The sequence below is a fragment of the Asterias rubens genome, chromosome 19 (genome assembly GCF_902459465.1).
Source record: "Asterias rubens chromosome 19, eAstRub1.3, whole genome shotgun sequence".
NCBI lineage: Eukaryota > Metazoa > Echinodermata > Asteroidea > Forcipulatida > Asteriidae > Asterias > Asterias rubens.
The window spans coordinates 11506147-11526522 of NC_047080.1; the positions used below are offsets into that span (position 1 = coordinate 11506147).

The window sequence follows — 20376 nt, forward strand, 5'->3', positions numbered from 1 at the left end:
AATCCACCCAGGTCACTCAATGCAGTACCTGCAATACAGCTGAACCCGACGAACATAGGCATTCAACTTGCCAGCATAATTCAACCTCAGATAATTCCAAACTAATTCCTGTTGCAGGGTTTACAGCAAGGACCATCCATGAACGTAGTCAGTCAAAGACTACGTGTCTAATTTCATTTAAGATGGAAGCGGAGAAGTTCCCCCGTCAGCAACGCGTAAGACCTGAACCGCAGCACTCAGTGAAATTCAATCATGACTGTACAGCGGATAGCGCAGGCTACCTCTAAAATCGCTCAGGCTTTCCTCATTTCCTGTTATATTTTGAAGAGGGGATTCTCAGTGTTTTGAGGCAGGAATATGTTGCAATCTTTGGACATACTTTCTTCAAGCCGGGCGGCATGATCAAACAGTAAGACTTGTATCATTGGAAACACTTTAGCTGAGAGGTATTCGAAATGAAGAAAAATGGAATCTCTTCAACCAAGAAGACTGTTTTTGAACAAAACAACAACTTAGGATATAGGTCCCAGTTTAGATTCACAACGAGAAATCTTATTTAACTATTTTAATGGGGGGGGGGGGGGGGGAGGGGATAATGATATGATCTGTGCTCTATAATTTCTGACAATACACTAATATACCAAAACAGGTACTGCCCTTGACAAAATACAAAACTTGATTTATTTGCTCATGATATAGAAGAGATGAAGAGGTTTCAATGCACACCCAATATCGGCTTGTAAGGTTAAGAATTTCTCAACAAATACATGTAGAATGTTACAAACTAAATATCATAGATGCTGTTTTGGTTGTCTTCATATACACAGAGAAATGCTTGAATTTTGCTGGGGGCTTCACATAAACAGTTAAAATTGTTTTTGGTTTTCTGCTTGTGCATATTTTTTTTTAAACTATTATAAATCGGAAATTGAAAGCTTACAAACATTATTAGGAATTGGCCATTAAGCAACATAAGATGAAGCCATACGTTTTGGTAAAATAAAAACGAGAACCCATAAGGGACATTAGAGTAGAGTGCCCTCATAAGCACGCAGATGTACCCAAACCATCTTCTGTAAAAGCTGTTATTGACATCTCCATCACAGTGCGATGGCGACGGCAGGGAGGGGGGGGGGGATGAGACTAAATGCAATAAATCTGACACTTCTTATCGGGATGCCCTCAGCAGGTGCATCCTTGGCTCCATACTGCATGACCACATCTTAACCTTCTCCTTATTATTGATTGGATGTGACCCAATGCTGAGGCGTTCATTATACTTGTACATCCATAGATAAATGAACTGTCCCTGACTTCAAACCCATGCTTAGAATTGGTAGTGCAATTAAAACGTTCCTTTAGCTTAAGTAGAATTCCCAGCCGATTTGTCTACGTTCTGCCAAGCTCGTAGTTAAAAAGCAGGATAGTTCTTTTCAGAACTGAGAAGTCTCCTGAAAAAATCTGAAAAATCTACTCCGCGGTAGTAGCATTTAATTGCAAGACAGTTCTCTAAAAAAAAAAAAAAAAAAAACTATACCTGGCAAGTTGATACACACATGGTGTTTACCACAAACCAAATGTATAAACCTTACATTTGTTATCAAAATTAAATTCTATGGTGCACAGTGAACGATTTCCCTTGTGCAGAGCAAAACACTACGCAAAATGTATAGTTGCTCCTCAAATAGCATTTGCTTCTCAATATCGGCATTCACTGTGCACAAAATCTGTTCAGTCGAAATATTTTGCTTTGCAAAATTGATGGATGAAATCGCTCCCTGGTGCACATAAATAGAGGAGAAAAGTCTTCGATGCACATTGAGAAAAAAAATGTAACGGCTAACAAGGTGCTGTACAAATGGGTCTCATAACTCAAACATAGCTCAGCATTCTAAAAAATAACAGCGCCTTGATGCCCCTCAGGGCATCCAAGGCCCCATAAGACTGGCATAATCATTCTTATTATTAACATTTAGATTGAGATGGTAAATCACAGCAGGAAGAGGTGAATGACATGAAAGATAAACTCAACTAATGATAAGGTCTTTTGCCTAATAGTTTAAAGGCAGTGGACACTATTGGTTAACACTAATATTTACTAGCATAAAACCTTTCTTGGTGACGAGTAATGGGGTGAGGTTGATGGTATAAAACATTGTGAGAAACGGCTCCCTCTGAAGCAATGTAGTTTTCGAGAAAGAAGTAATTTTCCACGAATTTGGCTCCCTCTGAAGCAATGTAGTTTTCGAGAAAGAAGTAATTTTCCACGAATTTGATTTCAAGACCTCAGCTTTAGAACTTGAGGTCTCGAAATCAACCATCTAAACGCACACAAGTTCGTGTGACAAGGGTGTTTTTTTCTTTCATTATTATCTCGCAAGTTCGATGACCGATTGAGCTCAAATTTTCACAGGTTTGTTATTTTATGCATATGTTGAGATACACCAACTGTGAAGGTTAGTCTTTGACAATTACCAATAGTGTCCACTGCCTTTAAGGAGATGGTTTAGATTGATTTTAGGACGAGTCGAGTTTCGATCTTTCCGACTGCCTAGCTTTGATTTAAACCCATGAGATTCCAAGATGCTTGGCTTGAAATTCCCATTGGACCACTGGCCAGAGGTAAATCATTTGTAGCATTTAGCCAGTTGTCTTATAACCAAACAAAACCTAGTGGTTTTAAATCATGCCGTAATAAGCCAGCATGCAGTGAACGTACAGGTACAGGCCTAGCTTAGCATTTCCCTGAAAAACTCATGATAATTGGTTCATGATAATTGGTTCTTGGAAAAAAGTGGGAGTTTTCATTTTGAGTACAAGGGCTTGCATACATAAATATGTATATTACATGTTCAAGTAAATATGGAAAAGCCTTTAATAGAATGCTACTCGCATAACATTTTTCCAGATACTTCTGAGAGAAACAAAAATATAAAAAAATACTGGAAATCAGACGACTAAAAAGAATATCATGTCTGTAAGTAGTAGTTTAGCAGCTATGAAAAGAAAAAGAAATATTGAGAGTCTTGGTAAACTATTTCTAGTTTAGTGGATGTTTTGAGCTGCAAAGTCTGTGATCAAGTGGAAGTTTCTTGGAAATTCGAGCACTGGCAATCTTTTAAAATTATGTCTTGAGAAAAGAAGTTGGATGTCCAGTGAAATTTTGTCACTACAAGAACCGTGACCAAGTGGAGATGTTCTCTCATTTGGAGTCCCTCGATTAAAATTTGTTCCCTTATTTGCATCAAACTATTCAAAAGGCCAAAAGAAAACATGGTTTGCCTAACATGAGGTCTTCTTATTTATTTTAACACGGTATTTGATAAAGGGCAAACCACTTGCGATCAATATTCTTAAAGATAAATTTTCCATAGAAGGTGAGAATAAAAAAGGAACTCAGCGTAATAAACTATTCATGAACACAATCAGCATTTGACAAGCTTTAGCAAGCAAACCTTCGGTTGTATATTTTGTTGTCCTTGCCACATCCAGGAATTTCTACATAATGCGTAATTTCTAGAGGATTAAATTTCAAGCTTTCATTAAGGCTTGGGATTAGTTACAATGGATCGTTTTTCGCATGATGCTTCATATCCGAGACTTTGCGTCGCTTTGCATTGTGTTTCTCAAGGTTTCAAATTTTTCTTTAAAAAAAAAGCAACAACAACCGGTGATATTAAGCCACAAGGGAAGGAAGTATTCATGCGTCTTCATGCAAACATTTGAAAATTAAATGCCAAGCTCCATAAAGTTGTATTGTGTTTTTTCTTAGTATTTATCTGCGCAAAAAATAAATAATGAGTAAGCCGTCCAAAACAATTAATCAAATACAAACAAAAGGTTCTAACTACGGAAATTCCTCCAAGACTGAGTAAAAATGCAATGCCTGATTTTGTAAAAAAAATTATGGTAAAAACAAATATTGCAGATATGTGTCTATGTGTTATCAAGGAAGTTATAAACTTTAATTTGAGACGATGTACAACAAAAACCAGAACCTGGGCCCAATTTCATAGAGCTGCTTAAGCAAAAAAATCCTTGCTTAGTAAAATCAGATTATCAGCCAAGACTCCACTCAATTGTTATGCTAAGTAAACAACAGCTAAATACCGGTCAAAAGCAATGTATATGGCATGAAATTTTGGCCAGTAACATGTGTAAAAAGCGAGCTATTTTCGTGCTTAAGCAAATTTTATGCTTAAGTAGCTCTATGAAATTGGCCCCGGTTGTTTATTAAAAGGAGCAATGAGTTTGTTGGCTGCACATAAGTTTGCATGTTGAAGGTATTTTGTGAAATGTGAACAGCAAACCCCCAAAAGTTGTTGCTTTTTGCACATTATGTAGAAATTATGTAGAAATTCCTTCTTGTGCCATTTACAACAACTAAAAACCCAAAGCTTGGGATATGCTGATTGGACTCTGTACAGGAGCATCTTGTTAAAACTCGTTTGGGAAAAAAGAGCATATTTTCATCTCCAGATGCAAAATTAGGCCACACAATTGTTAATGCCTGCTCTTTTAATTTGCCCCTCTTTACAGCTTAGTTCTGATGATCGCATTTGCAAAACATTAAAGAAATTAATATAAAAAAAACTATAAAAAAAACCCAGCAGAACACAGTATACAGCTTGCAATTACAGTCCCTATAGCAACATTATAGAAATATTAGATGCAGTGGATAAGTAGATTGTTAAGACTTAAAATGTCCGCTCTTTTAATTTAATGGGGGGAAAAAAACCAGTTTGAAAACCACTGGTGAAGCATGTTACCACTGATGTAACAATGTTATTTGTATGTCAGTTAACAATCGCTGTACCAATTATGAACAAAAAAAGTGAATGAGTTTACCCAATTCAAGATCTGCAAAAAGTAACTCAATATACAATATGATTTGAGGAATTGCATGACAATATATATTTGTATCTACTTGCCAGGTAGAAACTATTAAGAAAAGGGAAAAAAAACTCTCAAGAACAAACTATACCTGGCAAGTAGATACACACATGGTGTTACCGCAAACCAAACATAATGAATTAATAGTTATAATAAGAGTATAAATATACATATGAATAGAAAAGTTGCGGATACAACCATGAGTAAAATCTCTTTTTTTATAATGTTGTTCATTTGATGGCTGTGCACTTTAAGTTTGGTTCTCACCTTGTACTGCAGGAAAAGGAGCAGCAGTGCCTGAATCAAAGAGATGACTGCTATAGTGAGTTGTATAACCCACAGAATAGGGCTTCTCTCTACCCAAAGCAAAGCTTCCCTGCAAATGCAAAAAACACACACAAAAATTGCTAATATTATTCGTCAGCATCATTCATTTCTGCACCGTCCCTGACTGGTGAGAAGCTTCCAAATAGACCAATGCTTAAACCAAGCATGACCTAATTGAGCAACCCCGAAACAACAAAGACTGTTAAGCAGAACAAAAGAAACAGACAAGAGAGCAGGGGTGGATTTCAAGGCAAGTTACTCGTCCTAACTTAAGACAAGCCTTAAGTTTTTACTATCATCTAGGACTAGTCCTAAGTTAGGACTCGTTTTAACTCTTTGTGAAATCGACCCCTGGATTTGACCAACATGATTAACCAATGTGATAAACTTTACTGGCTTCTGAATGCACAGTATTCCTCAGACAACTATGCACTTTATTACTGTCAAACAATAATAGATTCTGAGAGGGCAAAATAATACTTTTGGTCCTCTCAGCTATGGGGTTGAGTACAGAATGTGTTCCTTCATATGACAAATAATGACAGATACAATTTCCCTGTACCATGATGTGGCTGAATGGTTAAGAGCACTGGACTCAAGCTCTGGTGTTTCTGATCAGCAGAGTGTGAGTTTGAGTCCAGGTCAGGGCAGTGTTGTCCTTCAAAAAGATACTTTACCATATGACTTGCGTTGTCCTTTGATGATCGGAAGTGCACGTTAAAGAACACAGAACAATGATTGCGGAAGGGTAGGTGTCAAACCCCGTGTTTCTGATCACAAAGCAAGTACCCTTGTGTACAGGTTTCTTCACGCTTGCCAGCTACTTAAATTCACTTGTGAGCTTCCTTGGGTTTTTTTTTACGAAAATTATCTGAAATCAGCTATTGTTGTTTATTGACCTTTTATCGATTGCGATACGTGGGTTAATAAGAGAAAGAACCTGCGTGTCAGTACTCATTTGCTAACACAATGCAAAGGCATCAAATCACATTACTTGCCATCCAATGAAGCAAGGGACCATGTTTGAGCAATTTGTTTGCCGAGTGAGGTTGTGGGGGGGGGGTGTGTGGGGTTGAATAAGTGTATTGTTGACTTAAGATGATGACGTTTGACCAAGCACAACCCTCATCATGTCTCTGCTTTCAAGCATACCGTCTTGATGTGAGAGTATTCACATTCAAATCAAGTTCTTACGGTTTTCAAAATTTGCTTGTGAAAGGCTTTATGACTTTTAAGAAAAATGTTGGTCTCTAAGAAAATTGCTGATCAGAAACACCAGAGCGAGTCCAGTATTTATCTTGAATGCAGTCCCATTTCTTGATTAACCTTTTTAATGACAGGCAGAGAGGTTACTTACCATCTGATCGACGGCTCAGCGTTTTCTTTAGTACAGCTAGGAGGAAAAACCAAAATCGGTATCAGTAAATATATATTTAAAGTTATAATAAAAGACAGCACCAGTTTAGACAGCACCGGCTTTAGATCAGACAATTAAGACACCCCTGGGCTCAATTTTTCGTAGAGCTCTGCTTAGGCAGAAAATCTTGTTTTAAAATTTTCTGCTAAGCAGTAACAAGCAGAAATGAGCACTGAGCAGGATCGATACCAGTCACAAACTGTACTTGTAACCTGGCTGGTAACCTTTGTAAGCATAATTTTGTTATGCTTAGCTACTTTTTGTGCTTAGCAGCTCTATGTAATTTGGCCCTGGATCTACCCATGTACATTGGACAGACACTTTTACTTACCACTGTTTAGGCATAGGGGTTGCTGCCATTGTCGTGACACCAGTCCCTGAGCTGTAACTACCAGAACTACAACAACAAAAACAAATATTTTCAAAAATTTGTTTTTACATTGCTCCCCAAAACAGATGGTTTTTATAATATAACATTAACAAATTATTGTTAATGAGGGAGCCGTTCTGGTTGAGGAAACAAACCTCTAATGATGATTGTCTTTGAAAGAGGAAACTATAAAAAGAACAAGAGACTTTCTCTCCATTTATTTACTAAGAACGATGATTGTATTCTATGGGATGGCACAGTCTAGTTCCTGCACTCTCGACTGCATTACAATCCAAGCAGTGAAATCACTATGGAGACCTGCCTCTTGGTATTAATGACTTTTGTAAAAAAGGTGCTGCTTAAAGTTACATAGTCTTCGTTTGTTTCTGTTTATCATCTTTAAGAAAAACTAATTTTATTTCACTACAATGCAAACCTCTTACAATGCAAACTAATATTGCGTTGCATTTGTCAAGAAACAGTTTTTTAATCAAGGTAAAATAATTATGCCTTCAGGTCATCCCCTGTGCCATGCAAGAGAAGAATTCATGTAAAAATGATGATCAAATTCCTCTACCCGACAAAGTATTCTTGAAATATCTCATTATGACTTTTTCTACTTTTGTATTCCTGAAAAAAAAAAAAGACAATGTTAGGAACAGAGGTGTTTATAAACGAATGATGTGCAATTCCGTTAATGCATTTTGCCGCTTGATGATAGAGTCAAGGTTATGAAATTGCATTAGGTCAGCATGGGTGATTACAATGGACATGATGAAGAGAACAGACAAGGGCATGCAATCCTCTGTAGTTCCAGGGTTATTATGCAAAACAGTCGAGTAGAACGTCGGTCTATTTCATCAGGAAACAGGTTAAAACAAGCTTCTTGAGATTGTTCTCAAGGATTGGTTGAGGCAGAAGGATGATGCCTCTATTTGAAAGAGGTACATGATTAAAATCCGAGACAAAACATGGTTTTATAAAATATAAAAAAATCAAATATCATTGCCAAAAGATGATGTAGGAAATAAACTCATCAAGATAGCATTTTCTAAGTTTCTAGTAGAAAATTGTTAGGACAATTGTCTGCTTAAGCAGCCCTTTAAAATTGGGCTCATATCTACAAAATAAACAAGAAAGATTTGTTATCAAACAAATTCCATATAGAGCAAATCTAAAATAATTTAGGAAATCACCGAGAAATAGCTATGCAATTTATCAAGATTTATCATGGCTTGAATTTTTGTTAACTCCTCAAGACCACAGGCCTTGTAGTTGACAATATTTACTGGACCAGGAATTGATTTTACAAGACCATAACCCAACTTTAAAAAAAAAAAAATTCTACAAAGTTAGTAACATATAAACTGCTTTATTTGACCCAATACTAAGGGATAATTTATCTTAGTCTTATAGGTAAGTGCACTTTGGTACTCGACAGAATCAAACGATTTTTAACAGACTCAAAGTCAACACTTGAACATCAGGGGAGGTTAATATTATTCAATAAAAGAGCACACGACAGTCCAACTTGTTCGATATTGAGTTTATTGGCCCAAAGGTAAAATCACTGGGCTTGGGTCTGCAGTCTCGCGTAACATTCAAGCGCTGGATAGTATGATTGAATATAACCTCAACCATGCACATCTTCTCATTTGTTGAAAGTGTTTACACTGAAATATTATTCTTAGGGCTTTCCAGGGATATTCCCCCTCCATCATTCTATTCATTGAAATGGAATTAGTTTTAGATTATGATATGAAAGCCTCGAAGAAATCAGGGACAGGTTTGCCATTGTGTTCTTAAGATCAGAGCCACTATCTCCCTCGGCCTGACGGTAAAATCGTTTCAGACTCTACTAAGATTGAAAGCTTGTTATTGGCTCGGCTTGGCAAGATCGTGTTACGCACTACTCGGTTTAATACGCTACATGATCAGGAACTCGAGTAAAGTGGAACTTGGGAACATAATCTGAAGAGTTCACATCATTGTCAAGTTGTTCTCATTTCTTATACATGTAGCTGATTATAGTTTATCTCCAGGACCTAGTTCACAAATATATTCCTTATAGAAAATTTACGTTCCAAACTGTAGAGTTGATCCTGTTTAAATTTAAAACGAGTACAGTAACTATTTGGAATGAATCAACCTTTGTAACTGCTTTTGCCGACTCATAGAGCATCTTGGATTATTTCCACAGAACTTGGCAAAGCAACGAGTAAACATGTACAGTGTTCATCACAGATTGGTGCAATAATCAGTTGATCTCCGGACAAATTCCGTCTAGAAATTGACACGACTTATCAAAGTCACTTCTTGTCACTTCCAACCCTCTTACAAAATCGCATGGTCATTCACATTAGCTGCAGCTGAACTGTGGAACGGCATATAATACCTGAGTCTGTTAAGAAAGCAGTCACAGTTGAGCAATTCAAAAATTGCCTTTAAACTCAACTATTCACCGTTTATCAGTAATTGTTCTTATGCTTGGTATTTATTTGTTTCTTGTTGTTTTCTTTTTACCGTATAACAGGATAGGGACTTGATAGTGACATGCGCTATACAAATGCGGTTTATTAACGTTACTAGTATTAACTATTATTCTAATGTCGAATACATATGTTTTCAGATAATTCACATTTGAGTATTGGATGTCCAAAACATGAATTACTCTGTTGCTAATACTTATAATTATTACATACGTCTCCTTGTTCATGTAGAATTTACGCTAAAGGTGTTAAAAGAAATGTTGACAACACACATTACTGGCGGGGAAAAAAGTGAACCTATCTTGTCCCGGTTATCCAGGGGCTTTCAATCCCTTGGACAGTTGGCTATACTGCGTAAAAAAATGAACTAAAAAAAAAAAAAACGCTCCAGAGGTCACCTTCCAATGGTCCACTTGTTGGAGTCAATATTTGTATAATATGCCTCTATGAATTATGTGTACATAATGCAAACCTGTGATTTTTTTAGCCTGGAGGTACTTGGTGCTAGATAACACACACGCCGGCTTGTGCCAATATTATGAAAGTTGTGCAGTGCTGAATTCAACATTGATTTTTCATAATGCATTGTAATTTATGGTTGTCAGAACTAATCTTGTGATTTAATGTGCATGTTCAAACGGAAAGGGATATTCGAGCACGACCGTTGCTGAAAACCTGAGAGCGCTGCAGCATCCTCAACTGTTTCAAGAGGCCTAAATGCAACAAGGATAAGCAGCTGAATTAACCCCTTTATTGTCTATAGCGGCCAACAGCAGCTTGTACACAAATGTCGCAAATGGCTGCAAGGTTTGATCTACTTCCATTCACATAAAGAGATCTAAAAGGTCATATCCAGATATGACATTTTTAAAATGAAGTATTTTAACATTGTAAGAAAATTTCCAAACACAAAACTAAATTGTTTGTTTCATGTAACTTCTGTTGACATTTATTACTGTCAAAATAAAAAAAATTGATTAAAATAAATGAACAGTTTAGCAATGTCTGTGCTTTTTGTGATAATGAGACAGAAGGGAATGGTCTCTTGAGGTTAAATCACTTCTCAGTAAAACACTGACACAAATTCTTCTCTAAATGAGTCACCAAAATCATCTTATGAAACATACTTTCCAAACTGAATATCAATTTATTTCTTTGAAGATCGCTTAAGCCCAACCATGCCTTTAAACCTCCATGGATATAATATGCAGAGTGCCTAGTTGTCAATAGTCCTATTTATAAAAAGCTGCATAGTAAGTGGTTGTCAACACTAGAGGCACGTTGTTAGGCAGGTGAACAAAATTGAAGATGTAAATGAGATTCTTGCGGGGGGAATTTATTATTTTCGAATAAGAATGAAGAAAATCTCCTGGGGTGAAAATCACCATTTAGATGTACCTGTTATTGGGACTGCAAAAGGGGAAATGGAGAGAATGAAATTTGTGTGCAAATCTTTTAAATTTGTATGGGTCTATTATCTATCAATCCTTCAATTTTGCCCAACTGCATGTCCGAGTGAGATTTTGATATTGTGCAACAAAAATAAATAATAATTTTCCAAAAGCGTTTCAGAATTATTCTTTTTCTGTGATAATCTAGAGAAATGCTGAACAGGGTGAAATGAACATCTCAAATTGAAATAAATTTGTTTTAACCTTTCATGGCTGTTGAATATGATAAATTCAAAAGATAAATAAATGAAACAAAGCGAGCGGGAAACACTGCATTGATCAACAGCTGGAAACAAGCTGTGACATTCATCATAAAAAGGCTGATAATTGAAACTTCATTTCAATATCAATGCATAATTCATTTTTTTCAATCAGCCAAAACGGCCTTCACCCCAAGTCTATATTTATTTTTCCCCATAAATAATGAGACTGAAATAAGATCAGGATTAACATACGGATATAAAGAAAGCTTGGTGAAGAAAACAAGAAGAACCTTTTAGGGATATGTTTCGACTGATAATTGTCAAAGTGAAAATTATATCGGTTCTTGCTCACGTGCTCAAATTTAGTTTGATGTTTCATCCCAACTCTTCAATATTTCATTGAATTGTGAATGTAATATACTATAAATGTAACATGAGTCTGCATCTACCTGTACAAGTTGACATCAGCCCCATATACATGGTGCTAACATAAATCATTTATGAATCTATGTAATAGTCAGAACTCGGCCATCTGCGATAAAATGCAACAGGACACTGTGGCTCAGGCCGTACAAATATCATCAACATATCATTTTTTTTTTTTTTTTTTTTACACAGCGCAGCCTGCGCGCAGTTTCCTCGGCTAGTATGACAAAAGAGGGGAACAATAGCAAGTAATAAAAGCTAAGGTTGTGTGTACCACCATACACGCAACTAAAAATATAAACATTTGAAATGAAAAAGCAAAAGAGAGAAATGGCAGCCAGGCTCACAAAACTGTGTTGTGTTTTCTAGTTTTCTATGACTCTAGTCGATTTAAAAAAAATTGAATTTAGTCATAATTTGCGATGAGAATAACCAACAAACAATGTTTGAGGAATGCCCTTTTCAATAATTATTTAAAAAGAAAAAAAAGAGTTGAGTGAGGTATTTTTTTCATACAGACTCACCTGATTGGATCCTCTGCTCCTGAAAGGTCATTGTTGTCTAAAGAAACGCGAATGACGTATAGAACACAGGATAAGAACTTGATCAAAAGATTGAAGAGCCGAATACGGACACCTGGTGTTTAGGAGACAAAAGGGAAACAATTGTTAAACCATTGTTAATGATAAAAAACAATACAGAGGCACTAGGTACAATCAAGTTGCATGGACCATTGGACAACAAGCCTACCAAGTTGCATGGACCATTGGACAACAAGCCTACCAAGTTGCATGGACCATTGGACAACAAGCCTACCAAGTTGCATGGACCATTGGACAACAAGCCTACCAAGTTGCATGGACCATTGGACAACAAGCCTACCAAGTTGCATGGACCATTGGACAACAAGCCTACCAAGTTGCATGGACCATTGGACAACAAGCCTACCAAGTTGCATGGACCATTGGACAACAAGCCTACCAAGTTGCATGGACCATTGGACAACAAGCCTACCAAGTTGCATGGACCATTGGACAACAAGCCTACCAAGTTGCATGGACCATTGGACAACAACTAATAGTACATTGTATTACCCCCACTTCCCCAAGCTACCCACCCTCCATCCCCAAGGTGTAATTGCTTCAGGAATTTCAGGGAAATCTATTAGGCATATAAAATGCATTTCCATCTCGGATTGGACCAAACGGTCCCATGACACTTCTTAGTCAATTAGCTGAATCCTTTCCTCACCAAAATGGCAATAAAAATAGTTCTTTCCCGTACTTTCAGTCTGTTATCATTTATTGGACAATTGGTGTCCTGGCCATCTCAAAGAGTTGCCCAGAAATAAATCTGTCAGACAACTAGTACTTAATTTGATTTTGGAGATGAAGAGAGGCAACATGTATAGCTCATTCAACCTGCTTTCTGGTTGCCGAGCTCAAAGGAAATCTACCAGAAGTGTGAACGTGTTTATACGCAAGATGATGCTGGAGATAACTAGTCTATCTTTCAAACCCAAAGGGAGCCTCTTTTGGGATTTCAAGTCTTACTGAAAATATTTGAGTTTATTCAATACTAAGAGTGTTTGCCTGTTTAAATAAAGTCTGAAATTGGTGATTTCCTCTACTCATACAAACAAACAAGATTTAATCAGGAACAAAACAGCATTTGTGCATTATTTAAACAATTGACACATATGATTTTGGCCAGAGTAAATTGCATGCAGTGCTAATTCGAAAATAAATTAAATTTTAATGGGTTCATCAGACCAAGGAAACACTGACTGCCTTTGATCACTTTAAATTCTACGCATTCTATAAAATGATGGGGTTAGTCAGGCTAGGTCTAGTAAAATAGGCACGTCTCAAGTGCATAAATACAGACTTCGCTAGGGAATTCATGCACTTACATAAACTGACTCGTAAGTCTGTTCGCTAAAGATTCATTGTGTAAGTCAAACAATATGAGCCAAGGGAACAGTGGCTTAAAAGCATCGTTGTCTCTAAAATGGTTTTCATTGTTAGAACTTTATGAAAGACTTTCTGAGAAATTCATTTTCTATTTTTAAACAGGTCTTGAAATTGGTTTTGAAATTGGTATAATAATAGGATTTTAAGACATGGCTTTAAATATTTCTTACTGAACCTCTGAAATATGCATATATATAGAAGAGAGTTGAGTTTTCAGATAGTTCAAGCTTAGATTTGTTCATTTATGGTAGAGCTATGGCACGTTATTCCGGAGGTCACAAACCCCCCCAAAAATCAAGAAATATCCAAACCACAGCATGAGTTTGGATTCAACATTGATGGAATGTTACCACCCACTTTATCTCCTCTCCCCTGCACTTCATAAGCATCTACAAGATGCATCCCTTTTTCACTACACATGAGCAAATAACAATCTTGAGCCAAGATGATTGACAATCAGAACACTGTGCTAACATTCATAATTTCATCCAAGGAAATGTGCTCATAATTGCGGTAAACCATTCGCGCGACGTGAACCAAATGTTCAATAAACATCTGGAGACAGCATGGGTGGAGAGTGAAATAAATCAAAACAACAAACAGGCAATTTGAATCCAATCTCACTCCAAAACCCCAAGAGACAATTTATTTAATTGCAGTAGAAGGCAATAATCACTTCCTTTCGATGATTCTAGGTGCATAATATAACAAGTTACAGGGCCAGTAGAGCGATGTGGATGATTGTTATCAAACGTTTGGGACTCATTGCTTTTAAAAGACAGTGGACACTATTGGTAATTGTCAAAGACCAGTCTTCTCACTTGGTGTATCTCAACATATACATAAAATAACAAACCTGTGAAAAGTTGAGCTCAATCAATCGTCGAAGTTGCGAGATAATAATGAAAGAAAAAACACCTTTGTCACACGAAGTTGTGTGCTTTTAGATGGTTGATTGCAAGACCTCAAATTCTAAACTTGAGGTCTCGAAATCAAATTTGTGGAAAAATACTTCTTTCTCGAAAACTACGTCACTTCAGAGGGAGCCGTTTCTCACAATGTTTTATACCATCAACCTCTCCCCATTACTCATTACCAAGTAAGGTTTTATGCTTATTTTGAGTAATTACCACTAGTGTCCACTGCCTTTAACAGGATTCATCCAAATGCAAGGGAAGGCGCCCAACCTAAGTGGGATTGCATGCTTGGAAATAAATCAAGAAAACAAGTTGTTATTTTCGCAGGTAGATGTTGTTGGCTCCATGACAAGCCCTGCAGGGCACACACATAATGCAAAGCTGTGGTTCGATGGCTCAATGTACATCTACAATGTGACTCGTCTGTTTCTACATTATTAATTGTGTTTTATTGACATGTGGGATATTCTGTGCTCATAGTGCAGGTCTTACACGGCAATGAAAATACGCTGACTGAGTATTTTGAACATCAGATATTTCTTGATTCTGTCAAATCTTGAAATTTGTTTGATAAATTTATTGCTATGTTGAATTTAAAGGGGGCTACATGTAGTTGCGAGATGGCAAGATGACATTTTGGTTTTTGTCATGAATTTTGTTGATGAAACCTTTATTGACTAACATATTTTTACATGCTATTTTAGGTTAGTGTTTCTTTTGGTGTAGTTAGTTTAGTGTCTGACTAGGAGGTGACCATAGAATTGTTGCTAGGGGCCGCTGGTCATCTTCTTTAAGTTTTTCAATCAGATCCCTGAATCCAAGTTTAACAAAGAAACAAATTATTAAAAGAATAAAGTTTGTAAATCTATGAAAGGTGACTTACTTGATCGTTTATTCTTGATGAAGTAAAGCTGTAGGCGCTCCTTGAAAGACTGCTCATCCACGAAGAATTCCACACGCACTCTGTGTAAACAAAAAGGTAAAATAAAAAGGAGAATTAAAGAAATGGTAACTAGTAACCATAGGACAGAAAGAAATTTCAAAATTGATAAATTATTAAGTTTTGTTTTTAAGATTGTGGTTAGCAGATTATCAAACGTGATTGCAACAATCAGTTAATGGCCTGACGTTTTCAAGAAAGGATCAGGCCATCTACTATTTTTTGCATTTGTACAGTTCATGTCCTTTTGGTTGGAAGCAGTATGCAAAAGCTAATCGTATTTTCTCAACATCTTGAGAGTTTACTGAAATTGGTTGAGCAGGGTAATATTAATTTGAATGAGTATTTGTTGAATGGGAAAATTTAAAACAAAATAGCAGTTTATAATATACCATGTAAGACTCTATGCCAATCTTACGTGCTAAAACACGAAGAAGTATTTAATGTCACACTCTAGGTTGTACATAATTCATGTCGACCTATCTTCATATTATCTTCTAAAGAAAATTTATTGTTATTGAATAAAACAAAACCATCAAAGCAGAAAGGTTAAGTCAACCTGTTATGTGCATTATAATTTGTCCATGAACACCATACACACACTCCCTGTAGTTGCTCCCACTGTACTCAAGATCTGTCATTAGAATGAGTCACTGGCAAGATCTTAACATTACATCCAAGCTAAAATTCATCTTTAATTAGGCTCAAGAGTTCATCTTTAATAAGGCTCAGAATCACTCCTTAATTTTCAGCCAGACATGCTATACTTTAAATTTAAAATAAAAGGAAATGGCCAATCTCACTTAACTGTTTTTTTGGTTGTCTATGTCTCTGTAAATTAAAGTAAGGCAATCAGCTGAAAAGATGTATGTCTGTGATACAGGTTGCTGACAAAATTCCAATTGTCCAAATAAAAGGAGTTTGTAAAGAGACTAAAACAAAGTATAACTCTGTTCATAAATGAAAACTAATCTGGCGTGTTGTGGCTGAGTGGTTAAGAGCACCACACTCAAGCTCTTGTGTTTCGAATCAAGGTATGGGTTCGAATCCCGGTCACAGTGATTATAGGTTTACTAATGAGGCATCCTATAGACAAAGCTGTAAGTGGATTGGCCTCCGATATTCTGGCAATTTTGTCATTTTTTCAGAGCGATCCAAGTTGCTGAGATGAATACATCAGCTACTGTTTGAAAACTTGCGCATCAAAACAACTTAACTACTCAGTGCTCAATGAAGCATGTAAATCTAGCCAACAATGTAGTAGTAATCATCCTTCGGTAATGGTTATATTCACCCTACTACATGTGGTAATGGTTATATTCACCCTATTACATGTGGACATCTAATTTCAGCCTTCAGAATTGCTTTCTGTTTTAGACGAGAACATTTTCCTCCTAAGAAATCAATAGTTCCTGTATGAGCAGTCTTCATACGCAAACAAAGTCACCTTGTTTCTGGAGATAACAATATTTGTCCGTAGCAACTACCTTATGTGACACAGCTTGGATCTGCAGGTTGAATCTGTTGGTTGACACTAAAGTTACATGTTAAGAGAGGAGGCGGGGAGTAAGGAAGTGAATGGGGATGATGGGTTCTGATCCCACCTGTGTATGTAGCCAATGTCTAACCACTATAACATCGAGCTAACCCAGTGGCTTGATTCCTTTGTGTTAGCAGCAAGTGTCGCATATAGAGCACCGTATTTGACCTATGTGTCAGTGTTGTCAGTTTATTACATGGTGTCAGAAGTGGGATTTAACAGCAACGATTTAAAAGATTTTGCATTCTTTATCCCCGATGCAAAAATAACATATTATGTGCAACGTTTCGTGTACAGGGTTAGATCTAATCACTGCTGCTACTGAAATTTCAGTGTTGGTGTGTAGTAAATCACACATTCCTAGCAGTTCATAAACTGCATGTGACGTTTTGATTATTTTAGGTCAACATCTGCGAATGTCATTGAAGCGATTCTCTCATATCGCTGAAAAGAAGCTGCTGCTTTAAAGCCGAAGGTCGTACATGTATGATCCATTTTATGTATTCCGAAAGGCATCATTATCGTACATGTACAGCCTTTTGTATGAAATCACTAAAGATTTGTTTTATATATATTTCTTGAAAGGATTTTGTTCAAAACTTTTTTTCTTCAAAAACTTAAACGGAATTATCAACACACTGTAAAACAAAAACAAAATAAAACAATGTCCAAACTAACAGAATTACTTCTTCAGGCAAACAAAACTTAACTACAGTAATTTAATTGTGATTTCTTTTGCAAACATTTCTACATCAGAAGCCTTCAACTTACAGGCGTATGGCTAGCAGACGCCATCATAAGATACTTTTGTCTACAGTCATATAAATAAAGACTTCAGAAGCTAGACCTCAAGGGACAGACTTTTTCTTAAATTTCAATCACGACAGAGTGGATACAAGAATTCAACAGACTCCTTACAAATCTTGAGAAATAAGTAGGTATTACGGAGACAGGTTTACCATTTCATCCCCTGTGGTTTGATCATGCATAAAATGACAAGTTCGCAAAGGGGTTTATCCGGATTATGCGCTGGCTGTAAAAACATTGTTTGTTCAGCTCCTGTGCCCATTGTGCCGAGTTCGTCATGGGCAAGAAAAATAACAAAATCTGAACGGAAAGTACATCTGAAAGGGCATCAAGTTTAAAAAAGCAACAGGGCGAATTCCACCATTTTTTAGGGGGAAGGGGCATTGCCCTGCTGCATCATTTATCATTGTTCGACTGGGATGATGGTTCTAAAAATTTTGACTCAGTGAACCACACATTTTGTTACCCATTTAAAGTGAGACAATGATAGACACTAAAACGCATAGTATGCAACAAGGTCTTTAGGTATCATTTACAATTTATTATCAATCCAACTGTTACAAGCTAAACAGCCAACAAATCAAAGCATACCTACATACATAATTCTCCTTGTATCTTCGGATTTCAGTAATCTATGGATCCTGAAAATGTCCACATTAACCCATCATACTACTCACCTAGATAACGTTGATGGTGCACGTTCTCTGCTCATTTTTCTGCCACTTACAAAAACAACGATAACGAGGTAATTAAATTGCCTATAAAATGCTGTAAGTTTCAGTCAATGCAATGGACAGCAGCTGCAGGTCGATAGACTGAAGAGAAATATTCCAATAATGTTTTCCTATGTGAAGTAATGTGGGCCTACAGTGGCAGCGTCAACCCATGGCTCTCAACGTTTATGTGCGTCTCAATGTCGGTGAAGTCAGTAAATGTACTGGTACCATCCGTCTCCTTTGATGTCCACATTGTTTCTGTTACCGAACTGTATTTCCATTGTACAGTATGTCACATAATTCAGGACTAATCATTCGCTATTACCTTGCAGGCAGGCATGGTTGACTTCCAAATGAGGAGACTTCTCTGAATTTTAATGAGCCATAACTGCAAAGAAATTGCGTGACGACAACACCAGGGATTAAAGAAAGAGAAGTGCGACCGACCTCATTATTAAACCAGGTTTGATGATGGAAAGATCAGACAATGGTGGCTGCCGAGCGAGGTTTCAGGTTTCTGCCTCGTAGAATGCATCCTCTCAGCATACATCTTTGTTGGATTTCCTGTATCTCCATTGATATTAAATAGTGCTAGATCTTGGTGTGTTGAAAAGGGTGGCAGACTAAATTTCCCTGGGGCCTCAATATGATAACAGTACTCCCTTGAATGGTAGAAACAAAACAAGATGTACGTGACCAAGAAATTTGCCTACTGTGCAATCTTGGGTCAAGATCTACCATGCCCTGAAGAAGAGTTCTTAAGAAATGTATAAACACTGGCTCTATGGCATCAGCTTCGCTATGACTTAAACTGACTGAGGTAGCTATTACTTAAACCTTACTCACTGAAACCAACTTTACATAATGTCGCATGTACATCTGCCAATCAGAAAACCAAGACAGTTTCTCCTTCCCTAATACAATTAGCCTATAAACTTAATAAGATTACAAAGACAATTTCTGCATTGAAGAATTTTTCGAAGACACATGTCAGGAAGAATCCTTGTAGAACTATCAAGAAGAAGAATCAGAAAATGATCTTAGATTCTTCAGATTATCATCATCGCTCTGTTCTTAGTATAGCGCTATATAATGGCTCCGTATTATTTATTATCACAGTTTCAAAACATTGTTTTTATCTGCAATTACATTGCAATTATAAATATTGCAATTGTAGTAGAAAGCTTTCATCATAACGCTCCTTTCACACCTCTTAACCTCATCCCAAGGTGAACTGGATGAAAATACACCTGCCCATTAGTAAATTAATCTTTTACAGTTAAGTTCTTACAGAGGCAAACCACCAAGGCTAGTCTCTGTGTACATAAATTATCATGTAAATCTTTTTGGAAGACTGGCACATAGTATGAAAAATTTAACCATGTGTTAAAACACAGCGACAGATGCTGTTAGTAGGAAAAACCTCTCCAACCTCCCTAAGTCCAAGTGGAAAGAACGCAAACAAGTAGGCTTGTTGTTTATTTCTACACCAATGAGCAAGCAAATCAACAATCACTAGCCTCCATACTGCAAGGTGCACAAAGCACTTGTCAACAACCTTAGCATGACAGGGCCAATCTATCATGAGATTTTGCTTCAGTACACTGAGCAGAGACAATCAATGCAAATTCCGACAGTCCACAAATTCTCTACATGAAACTGCCAAGCTTCACACTCGTCAGTCGCACTGAAATTCGTCAGAGCATTCTTCTCAGAACTTTTTCACTTGACTGAACATGCTCCAGAGAACAGAGGATCTGTGTTGTTACACTTCAGTGCATCAGACCAATCGCATCATGTCATCCATCCAAGCAGGATCTTGGAGAATTTCCAGAACTTTCAACAGTTTCACCAAATAGGAATAACACCCGTTGTTCTTAGAAAGAAGTCGGTTCGTCCCCCATAAA

The 20376-nt window shown here is 36.9% G+C and overlaps 1 protein-coding gene across 7 annotated transcripts in view; it reads right to left on the reverse strand.

Annotated features, from left to right (window-relative positions):
• Positions 1-20376, reverse strand: part of LOC117302904 (potassium channel subfamily T member 2-like) — a 54176-nt gene that overhangs the window by 30776 nt on the left and 3024 nt on the right. For 6 of the 7 annotated variants that reach the window (XM_033786878.1, XM_033786874.1, XM_033786876.1 and 3 more), the window contains exons 2-6: positions 15350-15429; positions 12101-12212; positions 6969-7034; positions 6578-6613; positions 5161-5269 (exon numbers count right to left, since the gene is read on the reverse strand). In XM_033786878.1, the coding sequence (XP_033642769.1) occupies positions 5161-5269; positions 6578-6613; positions 6969-7034; positions 12101-12212; positions 15350-15429 (403 nt within the window). Of the gene's footprint in view, positions 1-5160; positions 5270-6577; positions 6614-6968; positions 7035-12100; positions 12213-15349; positions 15430-18430; positions 19063-20376 lie in introns of those variants that run through there. The other variant, XM_033786877.1, reaches the window with a different exon arrangement.